The sequence below is a fragment of the Sinocyclocheilus anshuiensis genome, unplaced genomic scaffold, assembly GCF_001515605.1.
Source record: "Sinocyclocheilus anshuiensis isolate Anshui unplaced genomic scaffold, SAMN03320099.WGS_v1.1 scaffold1243, whole genome shotgun sequence".
NCBI classification, from domain to species: Eukaryota; Metazoa; Chordata; class Actinopteri; order Cypriniformes; family Cyprinidae; genus Sinocyclocheilus; species Sinocyclocheilus anshuiensis.
The window spans coordinates 47,295-64,633 of record NW_015539901.1 but is presented as its reverse complement, the minus strand read 5'-3'; the positions used below and the strand labels follow the sequence as shown (position 1 = coordinate 64,633).

Sequence of the window (17,339 nt, the reverse complement as noted above, 5' to 3'; positions counted from 1 at the left end):
CTGTTTAAATCTAGATTAAAGACACATCTCTTTGGCCAAGCATTCAAATAATGCATCTCATAATCTTGTACTGCAGTTATATCTGATCAAATGCACATTATTATTCTTTAGTTTGGGTTAAACAAATCAATTTTGCTTGGTTGGAACAGCAGCTACGCTAATTATGTTTCTATTTGGTTCTCTGTTTTTTGCCACGGGATTGACATCCCGTGGTAACTAGGATTTACACAAGCTTCAGTCCGGATCCAGAACACCTGAGAAGAGATGATGCCAACCCTTCAGAGGACCTCTGATGATGCCAACCCTGAAACAACTTACAGAACTACCACATTTTGCTATAAGTTTGATTGCATCATATAATAATTGCTGTTAATAGTGTTCATCGTCTGTTTTATTACGTCTTAAATTGATTTTTCCGTACTGCTTGTTCGTCTGGCCAGAGGAGAACTGGCCCCCCGACTGAGCCTGGTTTCTCCCAAGGTTTTTTCTCCATTCTGTCACCGATGGAGTTTTGGTTCCTTGCCGCTGTCGCCTCTGGCTTGCTTAGTTGGGGACACTTCATTTCCAGCGATATCGTTTACTTGATTGCAAAGATACTATTTAAACTGAGCTGGATGTTGACATCACTGAATTCAATGATGAACTGTCTTTAACTGAAAAATGAGTGTCTACTATAGTCATTTTGCATTATTGACACACTATTTTCCTAATTAATGCTGTTCAGTTGCTTTGCCACAATCTGTATTGTTAAAAGCGCTATATAAATAAAGGTGACTTGACTTGACTTGACAGATCCCGATTTGAACACTATATGTGAACGTTATAATAAATGTATTAACAGAGCTGTTGTAATGATTATTATCATTATTATTGTCTTACTTTTTACTGTATTTTTTACAGAACAACAGTAAAATTACAATACTAACATTTATGAATGCCGGAGTTCTTGTTTTGTCAACTTTTATTTTGGCGGAAATGCGCAGGAAGACCCAAGCGCTTCTTTTTGTTGTCAACAGCAGATTTATAAACGAGTCTCATTACAAATACGTCGCACGTATCGCATTGTCACATGCATTGTAAAAAAATCATAAAAATGTGACGAGTAACAGTGCTTTTTCGGTGCATCCCTAAAGCGAACGTAACTCACCTCGGCGTCTCCTTCGCTGGAGTCCATCGATAACCGACCTGCTCAAAGAGGGAAATCACACCAACATTACAGCACGAACACTGATGAATCAAAGATCGTATTAGCTCTTCAACACATGATTTAATGAACGTATAGTGACCTTCTCCAGCTGTGAGATAGCTAGCGACAGCTTCTGATCGAGTGCCATCCTGAAACAGAGAAGCGGTTTAAAATGACCGTGTGCAGAGCTTGGAAACAACTAATCGACTATTCAACTAAGAATACCTGATCTGGCTGGTTTATGAACCCTGACGTGCTTCACACTGGACATTTACATCAGAAAGCTCAAAAAGGAAACAAATGCAACTATCTGTGCCTTTAAAACCAGTCCATATAACACAACAGTAGTCTGTTGTTGGTCCTTTTATTTAATTACTTTACATTTTCAGCCCCGAATCACTCCAATTAATACGTGCAAATTCACTGGAGGAACCATTACTCTGGATTATGGAATCGTATTTTGGCCAAAAGCAATGAACTTAAAATGTCTTGATGGATTTGTTGGCTTCACAAGACGTTAACTGATGGACTGGAGTGCTGTGGATTACTTGTGGATTATTGTGATGTTGTTATCAGCTGTTTGGACTCTCATTCTGACGGCACCCATTCACTGCAGAGCATCAAGTGATGCAATGCTGCATTTCTCCATCTTAGATGGTGTAAGGATGAGTGAGTTTTCAGCAAAGAATATATTAAGCACAACTTGTACCACATCCTGCCGGATCTTCACTCGGACTTGATTGGCTCTTCGTTTGGCACTTTCTATCCGCTCCTCTAATGAAGGCGAGGGGTTTCGAGACTGTTCCTCCAGAAGGTTCTGCACAGAGAGAGCATCATTAATGACGGGTCTGAACACGACTCAACACATACACCAGAGAAGCACTGATCTGATACCTGCAGCTCTGCCTCCTCCTGCTCCAGCATCTTTCGCAGGATTTCTGTGGCGTGTTTCTGCACCTCAGGGTCCTGCGAATGATGGAGAGAAATGGCATTTTATTTTTTTTTTCATTCAGTTTTATATTTCCCAAATTCAATGTTTTCCGTTTGATTTATTTTTTCTTTCTTTCTGGAATTCGTTTGAATGTTTTAAAGGCAGAATCTAAAGCCATTTCATGCATTCTGACTAGGGATGTAACGATTCACTCAACTCACGATTCGATTCGATTATACAGAGGCAAGAGGAAAAGAAAAAACACCACTGAAAGACAGTTAGTTCCCCTCAGACATACATTCATATAAACTCCTACCCCTAACTGAATCGCGATTTGTTTAGCATCTCGACCGATTTGAATCATCACATATTTAAATCGATTTTCAACCGGCTCGCGGTTAATCGTTACATCCCTAATTCTGACTTATTTACACTGTTAAAGAGTACTCCTCTATAGGTACTCAAGATTAACATGAGATTGGCAGAAACTGTGTGTGTTATGTCCCCTTTATTTAAATTTCATAATAATCAACTGAATTCATAAAACTTTAACAATTTAATCACTTATTAAAATTGGATCAATAGTAGTGCCCTATGAAATGTGTTGTTATTATTGTTATTTTTTTACTTTTTTTTTCCTCAAAAATTCTGTGTTGCTTGTTCTATTTATTTATTTTGGATTCCATTTTAATTAATTAACTTTTTAATAATCAAAATGAATGTCCAATTGATTAAATTCATAAAACTTAATCATAAAAATATTTTAATTTAAATAACTAAATTCATACAACATTAACAATCTAACCATTTATTAACATTATAACGATAAGAATACCCTATATTCTTTTTTTTTTTCCCTCAGTTTTTTTTTCTCATTATTCTGGGGTTTTATCATTTTTTGGATTCCATATTAAGGGTTTAATTAAATTAAATTAATAATTAAGGATTTCATTTTTCAGTTTATTTTTTTAAACTTTAACAATTTAACCATATATAAAAATTGTATCAATAATAGTGTAACAGCGTGTTAATAATGAAAGGTGTTATTCATTTCTGAAATTCTGTGTTGTCAGTTTTATTTTGTCTGGATTCTGCGTGTTAATAAAAACTTCAAATCAAATAAAATTGTAACAATCCTTTAATTTGTTGTTACAAAACAGAGGTTTAACATTTAAATTAAAACACTGACAAAAATTGTGTGATACTTCCTCAAAAATAATGTATTATTATTATTATTACTTTGAGCACGTTCTGCTGTACAATAGTAATATATTTTCTGTCATAATTTCTTCAAGTTAATCCGAACTTTTATTTTGGCGGGTTGTAGAAGATCTTTAAGTTTGTGCGCGCATATCTCAAATGAAATGCTGGTGAGATGATTCTCAGAGCAGCTCAGGAGATGAAGTAGTAGACGAAACCATGCCATTCATTCACACAGAGACACGCAGTCTGTTTGCGCTTTAATACTCACTGGCAATAGTCCATATAGCCGATTGAGGGCCCTACAACTCTATGTTATAGTCAATAAAAGTTTTAAAAACATGGCGCACCTGTAATGGTTTGGGTCCTGTAATTCTCTGAGTCGGGGTGCTGCTTCCTGTGGGTGGAGTTGGTGGAGGAGGCGGGGCTTCACCAGGTGCTGTCCTGTGATTGGGCAAGATCAATGTAAAATGTGATAATCGTAATTAATAATCGCAATTACAATTTCAAGGGAATAATCGACAAGTATGATTTTTGTCATAATCGTGCAGCCCTAGTTATCGGTCTACTTGATCTGTAATAATCGGCATTGGCCCTGAAAAACACATTTCAGTCGATATCGTTTGTTCTGTCGCCACATTCGACAAATTCAGAATGTTTTTATTTACTTTTTTATTTGTGTTTTACTCTCTTTGATAATTCTGAATGGATCTGTATATAGTCAGGTTAAGGCGACTGTTATTGTGGTCTGTTGGCACCCCCGTGTGGCCCTGTTTGGTATTGCAGCTTGACTTGTTATTTAAACATGTATAAAAATTATATAAACAAATGTAAAAAAAATTCTCAGCTTTATACAAATTATGTAAATTTAAAAAATGTTTGAATATCTCGAAAAAAGCTTGCAGAAAATATAGTTTTGTGAGAATCATCCTCAAACTTAAACGTAAACTTGGTAAAATTATCTTTATTTAAAATGTTTCAAGTCTTAATATTTTTCCCTTTGTTATACTGGGATAAATCATACTGGGATGCATGCTAAAATTGTTGAATGTGGCACCGGCGTACCAAGAAAATGTATTTCCACCAGCCACCACTAGGGTTGCAAAGGGGTGGAAAATTTCCGGAAACTTTCCAAAAATTCCTGGAATATTCCCCAAAAAAATCCTGGAAAGTTTCCAAAATTTCTGGAATATTTCTGAAATTTCCTGGAAATTTTCCACCTTTTTGCAACCCTAGGATGCATGATGTAACCTTTTGCAGTTACACCGCCACTGATGTAACCTTTTATTTTACACGAGGGCCGTCATGTTGATGTCACGTAATCAGCTGAATACTACACACTCACCACAGCCCCACTTTCACTCGCCGAACAAATTAATCGTGTGGCTGACGGCAAATAAAGCATGGTAACTGAACACAGTTGCTTTTAAGTGATGCTGCATTGTGGCATAGGCTAGGTATCACAGACAATAATTTAGAAGGATCTCTCGTGCTCTTAAAAAGGAATAAAAATTTTAATTGTAACACTCCTTTAAGAGAGATGAGGATAATGGTCAACCGATACGAGTTTTAAAAATGTTGCTGCATTGAGGACGGCTGATATAATGCAGATTCATACGTAATACTGAATGACATCAAATGAAAATGTGCACATAATTGATTAACACTTATATAACAGAATATTTACTCAAGATTATAAGTTATTTACTATCCATTCACAAGATTTCAAGAACTGACACACTTGCTAACGCCGCTCGACCAATCAGATTCGAGGACCTAGTTGTTTAAAATAGTACATACTAGCTCAGTTTATTAATGGAATATAATGCATTGACCCATAAGTCACTAAAAACACCACTGAGCACGTTAAGATACAAACAGTATGTACGTCTGCAAGACGTCTGTTAAAGATCGCTTCGTCTGGAAAGCATCTGCTGTGTAGAAACATCTGATAGACGTCTGTCAGATGTTTGTTATTTAGAATGTTTGTAAAAACTGACATCTTGTAGACGTCTGTCAGATGTGTGTGATTTAGAATGTTTGTAAAAACTGACATCTTGTACACGTCTGTCAGATGTTTGTGATTTAGAATGTTTGTAAGAACTGACATCTTATAGACGTCTGTCAGATGTTTGTACACAGCAGATGCTTTCCAGACGAAGCGATCTTTAACAGACGTCTTGTAGACATATGTGTGCTATCTGGGTTTAAGATGTCAGTTTTACATAAACATCTTAAAGACATCTTCTAAACGTCTATTTGACATCTGATAGGAAACGTCCTATGGACGTATTGCAGATGAGCAAACACTCTAAAAACTAAGTCTTGCAGATGTAATGCAGACGTCAAACAGACGTCTCCGTGATGTGCGTGTGCTCTCAGGGAATCGGTATCGGTCTAAAGGTCGTTTTAAGAAAGCAACTTCACCTATCCAGCGTGGAGGTCGGGTGTCGAACACTCATGGCTGTGAGGTTTGTCCGATTACTAGCGTAGTGGTTTTTCTGTCAGTCTGAGATCATGTCATTAGTGTAGGGTTAGTCCTATTTCCTCTTCCCACTCCTTGAGGTGAGTTTTGTCCTTTCGCCGCTTCAGGGGTCAAAGTTCCTTTCGGGGAAACACAGTGATCCTCCTCACCAGCATCGTCCCATTGAATAAGCAAACTCCAAAAGTCCACATAAACCCAGTGAAACTCACTACTTAGTGTTTGGCAGCTTCAGAACAGCTAGACTCTCTCTCAGGGGAACATGCAGGATCAATACGCCACATTTCTGTTTGATCTCTGGAGCTCCGGAACAAAGATTCCTGCGGACTGAATCATCGTCCCACTTCAGGATCGCTTTAAAAACACGAACAGACTGCGGGGATGGCAACACAAGCAGTCCGAATGAGAAGAATCAGCTTTGCTGCCGTGCCCTGTGGCTTCACTGCAGTGTATTAGCGGTCGAGGTGATTCGGTGCTAGTGTTTTTAGCAAGGTTATTCTGGACTTTGGAGCTACTGATTTCAATGCAATGCAAGTGGAGCTTTTCAAACGCAAAGGCTGGGGAACATGACGCGAGCAGCCGCTTTACACACACAGTGGTGGGACGCAAATAAAGTGCACGCACTGATGAATAAGCAGCAAGGTTCCCAGCGGTGTGACAGTCAGATTACTGCAGCAGCTCGCACGCGCGCTCCGCTAAACACCCCCGCAAACCCACAGAATCCCGTGCTTTTAGCGAAAAAAATCCGCCGGTCGAGCTCCGCTGCACGCGAGGCCCGCACGGCGTGCATCCCCGCCGCCGCGTACTGACGCACAACGCGACTCCGACGGCCGCGGCCGTTCACCTTCACGCGCGCGCGGTAGAACGCTATCTTCTGCACGCGTGGCGCGACACACCCGCCTCGGAACGCTCTCGTTTCGCGGCGCAGTTATTGGCCGGGTTTCGGCGACTCGCACACGCTCGTTTGGCGGCCAGCGACATTCATTTGATCCGCAGCCACTTGGATCCCTGCCACTCGCGTCTCTCGCGTCCGTCTCTCGCTGTATGCACGTTTAGCGTCGAGTTCCTCTCATTGCTTCCCAAAGATGTGTGCTCTGTTTGTCTTCATTGGTGGTGTAATCCCAGTGCGCGAGCGTTCGCCATTCCGGAATAACACCATCATCCTGGGTTAGTGCTCGGCTGGAAACAGACTCGCGCTCGTCCTCTAGCGGCTGGATTGTGGTGCTGCAGGTCAAACCGGAGAAACAAGGCCAGGTTTAGTGCATGATCAGTGACTGATTACATGCGATCTGGATTACGTCCGATTCCAAAAATTCAGTACATTTTAAAATATTCGGAATCGGGCTGCCCTGATAGCACACGTGCATCACATTTAATTTTAATTAACATTTTTATGATTTAATTAATTATTAGTTTTTCATTAAACTCACGAACCCCCTGCAGTTCCTTTACAAACCACAACATTGACGTAATGTTTAATGCACTTCACGTTGTTAATAACAACAAATGGAATATCTTTTCTTTTCCTTTGCATTTGTATATCAGTATGGCGCAATATTATACTATTTAAATCAATGTCATAAGCAAGTTAGGTCAAAAGTAATCTAAAAGTAATCAAAAAGTCTGATTATATTACCTAAAATGTGTAATGTAATGGATTAAGTTACGCTTTTTGGTCATGAACTTTGGAATTAGTAATTAACTAAAACCAAAACTCTAAAAAAGTTTCTTACAAAATCAAATAAATCTCAACTGATAGAAAATAAAATATAAAAAATATATGATTTTATTTCAGTTAGTTTCCAAGGCAACATTTCTAATTTTAATGTAGTTCTAAAAACAACAAAAACTAATAACAATAATGACAAAAACGTGACAAAATTACCAACTAAAATGAACATGAAAGCAGAAAAAAAATCTAATTAAAAATATGGACAAAAAAACAATATTAGTAGGCTCCGTGATAGTGAAAGCACGTCTTGCGAGATATATATTTGCATTAATGTTGTACATGGTTTAATAAAAAAAAAAAAACTTGACTTTTTGCATTTTTTTTCATTAAAACAGTGATGTCGCCTATACTTTGGCTCTGTGTTTGTAATTATCACAATAACAAAATAATGACAAGTCAAATCAATGTTTTCTATTCCACACTAATGTAACCATTCAGTAACCCTTGACTCAGAAGACATATTGACTATACAAACAGGATGTATTCTGTTCGTTGTTGAAGTCTGTCTGTGGTTTTTACAGATTTTAAAGATGGCATAGAACCTGCAAATCAAGAGTGACTGATCGTGTTAAACCAGAGATTACAGGGACGTTGCAGTTCTACCTATTCACAGGATTATTAACACTATTTCAATCTCAATCGACACCGCTCCCTGGTGGTCTAGTGGTTAGGATTCGGCGCTCTCACCGCCGCGGCCCGGGTTCGATTCCCGGTCAGGGAACAGTTGCTTTTTTACCATATCTTATATCATTAGATTGTCTAACTGCACTTTTTATCCCCTCATTCTCATTATATGCCAGTGCACAGTCCTATTATTGAAGTTGTTTTGCTCCATACCCTTAATATAATTACTTAAGATAATATGCAGCGGTCAGCCTCAGTCACGCCTAGCCTGGTCGTGTTTATCACATAGAGAGAACTAATAATGCTACAGTTAGCCAGTTAGTGAATTCCACTCAAAAGAAGAAAAAAATGCCATGATTCATATACAAAATTGTATCAAAAGAAATAAAGATACGATAAGAAATACGTTTTCCCCTGTTTGTAAAAAAAGGGAAAATGTCACAATGCAATGCAAACAACCAACATCTAATTTTCGCATACAAACCCTTCTCTAGACTGTATGGAGAGGTCAGATGGTGAGAGAAAGGCAGTCTCTAATTCTGAAGGAAACGGGCGTGGAGGACTGAAGTGAGTCCCTTTAAGGATGAGAACATCTGGGCGTCACAGGAGAGGGGCTCGGTTCTCCTTGGCATACATTAAACTGGAATAAAGCGGAAACAATCTGTACAGAGCAAGTCTGTATCATTTGCTTTCTTATCTTCTGTTGGTTTGGTGTGCGTTTGCATTGGTCTTGATTTAGTAATTAAGAAAAACTGGTTTATTTTTGCAGTCATTTACACAAATAGGCTTTTGTGAAGACATCTGCACTGGATTTATATGTTGTGTGGATATTAGTTACTGAACATCTGGCATCTTTTAAATGCGTATTAAGCACAAGGTCTATGGGAAATCTGTTAAATGCGTTTAGTTCAGAGATCGCATCGCTAAAAAGGGGAACGTTTGATTCCCCCACGAACCCCAGGGTGACTTTTGCGCTCATCTCAACCTCACCCGAGCCATGAAACACAGCCACCACACCCGCTAGCTGCGAGAGAGATGGGAGGGAAACAGTGCTTCAGTGAAATTTAATCAAGTAGGCCTATGTAAGCTACATAAAATAGCATGCAATATATAGTTTAAGTCAGTCTCAAAGGCTTTGAAAACTCCAGCAGTGATATTTTTTATTGTTTGCTGGCTCCTTGCATCAAAAATGGGTAGTAATGTCGAGGAAGCGACCCATAGCTGAGTCACGTCCACTGATATTGCTTTGTTAGATACGTGGTGTTGCCTTAGAGGTTTATATGATAGCTTAAATTGAGACATAATGTGTAAAGTTGGGTAAAATACTAGCTCTAACCCCGAGATCTTAAAGGAACAGTACACCCAAAAATGAAATATCTGTCATCATGTGATGTCATTCTAAATCCAAACTCATCTTTCCTAAGTTAAAAAAGGAGATCTTAGGCAGAATGTCCTGGCTGACCTTTGTAGACTTACATTTAAATTGTTGTTTGCTGAACTGATCACTTATGCACGCTATTGTGAATCAGATTTGAGAGTTATGGTAGAGGGGAAGAGCACACGATGAACTTGTACAATGACATTTTGGTGCTTTACTATTAAAGAGTTGGATGTTTTTGCTGAGGTGTGGACTGTGTGATTCTTAAAGAATCAAATCGATTATTAAAACGTTATATTTAGTTGTCATCTTCTCTGTGAACTCCTTTGGGTTCCACAGAAGAAAGTTGGACGAGTTAAGTAAATAACTATTTGTTTTGTGAGCTATTGCTTTAAAAGTCATCATGTACATTAAATCAGAGAAAAAGTATGTTACAGTAAGTATTTTCAGACACATGTTGCTTGTGTTGTTTCCCTGAGCTACATTAAGGGGATAGTTACCCCAAAAATGAAAATTCTGTCATCATTTACTCACCCTCAAGCTGTACTAAGATATTTGCCAAACAGTTGCTGGTAGCCATTGACTTCTATAGTATGGAAAATCCAATGGAAGTAAATGGCTACCAGCAACTGTTTGGTTACCAACATTCTAAATATTTTCTTTTGAGTTCAGCAGAAGAAAGACATTCCTACAGGTTTGGAACAACATTGGGGTTAGTACATGATGCCAAAATTAAATTTTTGGGTGAACTGTCTCTTTAAAACAACTCTGGGCAGTGAGTGCATATCTATCTTTTTTTTTTTTTTTTTTTAGATTAGTACTTAATGGTTCCGCAACCAAAGCATAAATGCAATACAATACACACTCTAGTAAAACCAATGCAGTGCAACAAACAGGCCACATAGTTCCTTGTAAAAGTGTCGAACCTCCTAAACGGGCCACATGTTCACACAAACAGGGCTGAAGTGCTTCTCTTGAGCATGTGGTCTTTGTAAAACGATCAGTGACTGGAGCATGTCAAATCTCTCAGCCAATAGCATGCTTTGTTGATTGAGATGGTCCATCTTCTTTTCTTTTTGTCATTTGCAGAGTCACCAGAAGGACACATCGTTCGCCTTCATTTGACATCCAAAAACGTAACCAATCATGCCTCTGCTGGTCTTGAAGACTTGCCGTCTCACGTTGGTGCGTTTGGCTGCTCTGTTGTTCACTTGTGTGGCGTTTAGCGTGGTGTCTCACGGAGGGTTGGTCAACGGCGGCATGGCCGACTGGTGCATCTTCCGCCGGGACCCTGCTGGTTTTGGTGGTGGAGCTCATGGGTCTCCAGTCTCGTGCCCCTGTGTCCTGGAACAACTTCCCTATTACTTTTGCCTGCTACGCCTCGCTTCTTTGCCTGTCAACATCTATCATCTTCTCGCTCTACTTCCTGAATGACAAAATGAGGCGTGACGAGGTGCAAGACCACCGGATCGCCTCCTCGGTCTTCTCCTGCCTGGCCACCGTGGTTTATTTAGTCGAAGTGTGTCTGACACGAGCGCAACCGGGCGAAGTCGCTGGGTACATGGCGACGGTTCCAGGTCTGTTGAAGGTTTGCGAGACATTCGTGGCCAGTGTCATATTCCTGTTTGTCAGCGACCCCGCCTCTTACGACAGTCACTCGGCTCTGAAGTGGTGCATAGCCGTCTACTGCATCTGTTTCGTGATTTCGGCGGCCATCGTGGTGATGTCTATTGTTGAATGCACCGGGTGCCTGCCATTCCCCTTTGCGTGCTTCCTTTCCGCCTATGCCCTGTTGGCGGTCGTCATGTACCTCACCGCTGCTATCATTTGGCCGGTCTTCAAGTTCGACAGCCATTATTCGAGGAGCTCAAGCCAACCGGACGACCGCCGAAACAGTCACGGTTTGTGTCCGTGGGATAAATTGGTCGCCGTCGCCGTGGCCGTTCTCACCGCTCTCAACTTCCTGATCTACCTGGCAGATCTGGTGTATTCTGGCCGACTGGTGTCTGTCAAGGTGTGAGAGAGCAAACGTTGATCAAATCTTTGAAAGCCAAAGATTTTTCAGACTATGCTTCAATGAGTTCAAGCTTTTATTCCAAGCTTCTTGAGCAGGAAGAAAATCTTCAGTGAATAATGGTGCGTTCAAGCCAGAAAGATCGTATAAGTTAAATGCACATGAACACAACCACAAAGTTGTAAATATGAGTGGGAAACAGTATTATTTTAGCCTCATTTGATATATATATATATATATATACATATATATATATATATTAGAAATGTTGCCTTGGCAGCTAGCTGAAATTAAATAACTTTTAAGGTTTTTTAAATATTTTATTTCAAGCAATGAATTGTTTTAGTCAACGATAATTATTGAAGCCCTGAGTTTCTGACATGACAGACGCAAAAGATGCAGTGTCTATATTGATTTTTACATTAAAACTAGTCAAGTTGCATGTACAAAATACAATAGTATTATTCATTTATGATATAATATGTAACCATTCAGTTTACAGCACTTGGGAATTGAATAAAATCATAAAAAACAAAAACACAATGCAACAATCTTTATTCATCATTTTGTTTTCATAGAAAAGGTACATCATCATCTTGCCAAGTGATTTGAACACACCTGACATCATAATTATGATTCCTAGTTCATAAACACAAACTCCCCAGGAGGACTTGAACGCACCATTGAATGTATTTTTAATGTGATTAGTGCATTTTCTGATTGTGCCACTGCTGCCTTAGGATGGAGTATCGCATCTGCATCGCTGTGTTAAACTACTGTACATTTTTTTTTCCTGTTTTATGTGACTTGAAGTGCATGTTTGTCACCTGTAAGTGTTATGGAAGGCGGAAGGGGCCAAAAGTCTTTAAATGGAACGTGTGGAATTTGACCGTGTCAACACGCACTTTTTGGACACGTTAACATTTGTGTCATTTGCATGTGTAGTCTCGCACATTTTGACTATGTTATAATATAACATCTGATGTTTGCATGCATGCATACCGGTGTACCATTACAACATCCTTCATGAATAAACCTGATGTCTGATGTTTGTATCATGTCTCATATGCAAATATAGTCTTAAATACAGCAATTGTATTGGCTGTTGTGCATGCTGTCTCATTAATGCGGACAAACAGTGCATGATGACACGATCAAATTCCACGCGTTCAGTTTAAAAACTTTTAAATAAAAGTGTTATCATTGACACGTTGCATCACAATTTCAGCCACGTCTGCGTTCATGTGTTATAATCAGAGTGAACAATTCTGGAGCAAACCATTTTTATATTATTTACTATAGTATCTTCAAATGTATCAAGAACAAATAAAGTTTCATTGTGATATGTAAATAAATTTGAATTCTAATTTTGAATAGTTTATATATTTATGAAAGTATATATTTCAAGATGATTAGGCATAATTTATCAGAAAATTCAAAGAACTGTTTATTTTTTTTCCTATTTTCATTTTGTCTTGCAGCTTATGATCTTCTAGTAAAGTACATGAATATGACATGACTGTCTACAAGCTTCCACAATAAAATATCAGTAAAGGGTTTAATTGATAAGAGTATTTATAATAAAGAAATGTAATTTATGTTTAATATAAAGAGATCATCAACTTCTATTAATTGATTTACAGAATGATGTTCATTCAGATCATAAATTACGAAGAAAAATCACAGGATTTTGAATGCGTTTTAGAAAATAATAATAATAATACGTTTTATTTATAATGCACTTTATATTTCAACAAAATCCCAAAGTGCTACAATGAAAGAACACAGAGAAACAAAAAGAAAAAAAGCTCTGCTAAAAAGGTGGGTTTTAAGGCCACATTTAAAAGCATCCACAGACTGTGGTGTCCTCAGATGTTCCGGGAGAGCATTCCACAGACTGGGAGCGGCTGAGCAGAAAGCCTGATCTCCCATAGTATGGAGCTTGGTCCTAGGAGGTTTCAGGAGATGTGCTGAAACAGAACGGAGGGTACGTGTAGAGCATTGTGGAGAGAGGAGTTCGTTGAGGTGGGGGTTGGGGGTCATCTCCATGGATACACTGGTGGGTGAGGAGGGAAACCTTGTACTCAATCCTGAATGAGACAGGGAGCCAATGGAGCGATTTAAGGATGGGAGTGAGGTGGGGGTTGGGGGTCATCTCCATGGATACACTGGTGGGTGAGGAGGGAAACCTTGTACTCAATCCTGAATGAGACAGGGAGCCAATGGAGCAATTTAAGGATGGGGGTGTTATGGTCTTATTTGCGCACCCTCATCAGGATCCTAGCAGCAGGGTTCTGAATGTACTGCAGCTTCTGGAGGCTTTTGCCTGGGATCCCGATGAGGAGCGCATTACAATAGTCCATCCAGGAGGAGACAAAGGTGTGGACAAGCTTTTCTGCATCTCCAAAAGTGAGCATAGGGCGAAGTTTGGCGATGTTCCTCAGATGGAAGAAAGAGGTCTTACACAGATGTTTGATTTGATCCTCAAAGTTCAGATGCGAGTCCATTTTAACACCCATGTTGGTGACTGATGATGAGAGTGAAATATCCTGGCCAGAGAAGGTAATGCTGTTAATGACAGATGTTCGGACCTGGTTTGGAGTGCCGATTAGGATGGCTTCAGTCTTGGAGCTGTTTAGCTGCAAGATATTTTGCTTCATCCACGCCTTTATCTCCTTGAGACAGGTTGTCAAAGTGGAAGATGGCAGGAGAACAGACAGGGTTGTAGCAATGAAAAGAAATTCCATGCCGGCTGATGACATGACCGAGGAGGAGCTTGTAAAGGATAAACAGGATGGGACCAAGCACTGAGCCTTGAGGGACACCACAGGTGACATCGTGTGTCAAGGATTCAACCTCTCCCAAGGCGACATGCTCAGTTCTCCCAGTGAGGTAAGATGAGACCCATTTATACACAGAGTCAGAGAGACCAATGCTGGAGTGCAGACGATGAAGGAGAATGTTGTGGTCCACAGTGTCAAATACTGAGCTCAAATCCAGGAGGATAAGGAGAGATGGAGAGCCAGCATCTGCCATCATCAGAAGGTCATTTGTAACCCTGACCAAGGCTGTTTCCGTGCTGTGGCCTGAGCGAAAACCAGACTGGAATTTCTCAATCAATTTATTTTGTTTTAAATGGACCAGAAGCTACACAGCTACTACTTTTTCCAACACTTTTGAAAGGAATGGAAGGTTGTAGATGGGCCTGTAGTTGTCAAAGGCTTCTGGGTCTAAGGTGGATTTTTTGAGAAGTGGTCTGATGGCAGCGGTTTTCAATGTAGATGGATTTGACTCTTACCTTTAGTGTAGGAAGAGGGAAGTGGCAGCTCCATTAAGATGGCCTTGTGGTCAGATACACCCAGTTCATACACCAGAACGTTAATAATAGGGGCTAAGTTTGAAATGACCAGGTCCAGTATGTGGCTCCTGAAATGTGTGGGGACATAAACATGTTGTTGGAGGTTGAGACAATCCAGTAGTTGCAGAAACTCAGCTGCAAAGTGGCAGGAGGGAGTGTCTACATGAATATTAAAATCTCCAAGTATTATAATGTTAGCAGAGTTAGCAGAGCAAATTGTGCAGTGTGTTGTAAGTAGATCGTGCATCTCTGAAATGAAAACTGAGTTTTGTTTAGGGGGCAGATAGATGAGTATTGTCATGGGAAAAGGGGATTTACACTTAAATGCAAGGCATTCAAAAGAAGACAATGTAGGCAGCGGGAGGGGGGACAATTCCAAATTCTGTCTGTGTATTACAGCTAGGCCACCACCACGTCCAGTGCTGTGGGCTTTCTCCAGGTAGCTGTAACCAGGGGGACAGGTGTCATTTAACGCTGAGTAGACCTCTGGCTGGTGCCATTTTTCTGTAATGCACGTAAAGTCTAATCCCTTATCCATGATATGGTCTTGTATAAAGGATGATTTATTTGTGAGGGATTGTGTATTAAAAAGTTGTATTTTAAGCGTTAATGAGGTAGTGAATCTCTGTAGGCGCCGTAGTACACTAGAATTCACTCCACATTTTCTGTCCTGCTTGATGTGCAGGGATCTCGCAATGTTTCCCATACAGTCTAGCAGTCTAGCATGCAAAGATCTCGCGGTGTTTCCCGTGTTACTAAAATCAAGAACAACACTGCTCTGATGACGTGGCAGATGTGCGACAGTGGTCCAGATGGATGGAATGGCTGAAACAAATTTCCAGTAATCCAGTAAAAAAAAAAGCTTTTTTATCTCTCTTAAGCTTTGTGGCCACAGTGTGACTTTTTATGAACACTTCACTGAAAAAGGGCACTTTTATACATTTATTACATATAAGTACATTACTCTAACTTACCAAACTTTTTCAGAAGTAATTTGATGAGACTTTCAGTCGTGTAAGCACATTATTTGATTTGTCACTTGTTTAAAATCAGTTAGAAGTTGGTCGTGAAAAAGCAAACTATTTGATAAAATATATAAATGCACACTGATATAATGATTTTGTCACTCATACTCTTTTGACGGTTATGACGGTTCCCTTTTTTGAAAAGTAGGTTTGTACCTGTATATTTTTAAATGTAATTGTATATTTCCTTGTGATTATCCTAGGGCTGGGCAAAAAATCGAATGCGATTTTCATGCGAATCTCGTCAGTAATGTCGCTTCTGGTGATTAGTAGTAAATCTCCAGCACGCATTCGATTTTTTGCCCAGCCCTAGATCATCCTTAAGAAAGCTTTATAGGCTAAATGCAGAGACGTCTGTTGAGAGTGTCATTAATGAATAGCAACATTCGCTCCGGGGGAGGGATGGTGGGTCAGGCCTGTGTGGTGGAAGATGGCCTTGGGCCAGAGGTAAACCAGGGTAGAGTTGGCAGAGTAAGAGGCCAGGGAGGGGCCGGCAGAACACCAGGGCGGAGCAGATGAACACCACAGCAGAGCAGACTGGAGCGAAGATCACCACAGTGGAGCAGATGACCACCAGTGTGGAGCTGATGGTGCTTGAGACCACCAAGATGGCTCAGACTGGGCTGGAATAGAGAGCACGGAGAGGTAAACAGCAGCCTCTGCAGCCATAACAGGCCAAACAGAGAGTTCAGGAACGGCCTCCTTGGCCATGACCGGACAGGCAGAGAGTTCAGGAGTGGGCTGAGACGAGCTGAAGTGGATGCCACTGCCTCGGGAGGTTCTGCAGCGGAAGCCGCCACCTCGGGAGGAACTGGAGCAGGCTCTGGACTGGAACGTAGATGAGAGCGAACTCTGGAATGAACTCCTAGACCAGAACTGACTCTGGAGCGGACTCGAAGGACTCTGAGGGCTCCCGGGCTGGACTGGGCTCTGGAATGACAGGAGTGTACAGGAGCTGCCCTCCTCCTTCTCGACCTTTGTTTGTTTGTATTCTGGCCGACTGGTGTTTGTCAAGGTGTGAGAGAGCAAACGTTGATCAAATCTTTGAAAGCCAAAGATTTTTCAGACTATGCTTCAATGAGTTCAAGATTTTATTCCAAGTTTCTTGAGCAGGAAGAAAATCTTCAGTGAATAATGGTGCGTTCAAGCCAGAAAGATTTTATGAGATAAACGCACTCAAGTTTAGTCTAAGTTTTTGTTAACGCTAATTTTTTGAAGCAGGATTTTTTAAGCCCTGAGCTTCCGACATGGCAGACGCAACATATGCAGCGTCTGTATTGATGATAAATTTGTTGAAATATATATATATATATATATATATATATATATATATATATATATTACATTACATTACATTTAGTCATTTAGCAGACGCTTTTATCCAAAGAGACTTACAAACGAGGACAATA

General features: G+C 40.1%; 1 protein-coding gene, 1 non-coding gene and 1 pseudogene across 2 annotated transcripts in view; 2 read left to right on the top strand and 1 right to left on the bottom strand.

Moving 5' to 3' along the window:
• Positions 1-3,775, bottom strand: part of LOC107686100 (rho guanine nucleotide exchange factor 11-like) — a gene marked incomplete at its 5' end in the record, with an annotated part of 43,886 nt that extends 40,111 nt beyond the window's left edge. Inside the window, 5 exons of the mRNA XM_016482943.1 lie at positions 1,148-1,185; positions 1,287-1,335; positions 1,896-2,003; positions 2,081-2,152; positions 3,668-3,775. Coding sequence (XP_016338429.1) covers positions 1,148-1,185; positions 1,287-1,335; positions 1,896-2,003; positions 2,081-2,152; positions 3,668-3,775 — 375 coding nt within the window. The remainder of the gene's footprint in view (positions 1-1,147; positions 1,186-1,286; positions 1,336-1,895; positions 2,004-2,080; positions 2,153-3,667) is intronic.
• Positions 3,776-8,180: 4,405 nt separating this feature from the next.
• On the top strand, positions 8,181-8,252 carry trnae-cuc (transfer RNA glutamic acid (anticodon CUC)). The gene has a single exon. It is a non-coding gene; the product is annotated as a tRNA-Glu (tRNA).
• Positions 8,253-10,340: 2,088 nt separating this feature from the next.
• LOC107686099 (myeloid-associated differentiation marker homolog) lies at positions 10,341-11,553 on the top strand (annotated as a pseudogene).
• Positions 11,554-17,339: the final 5,786 nt, after the last annotated feature.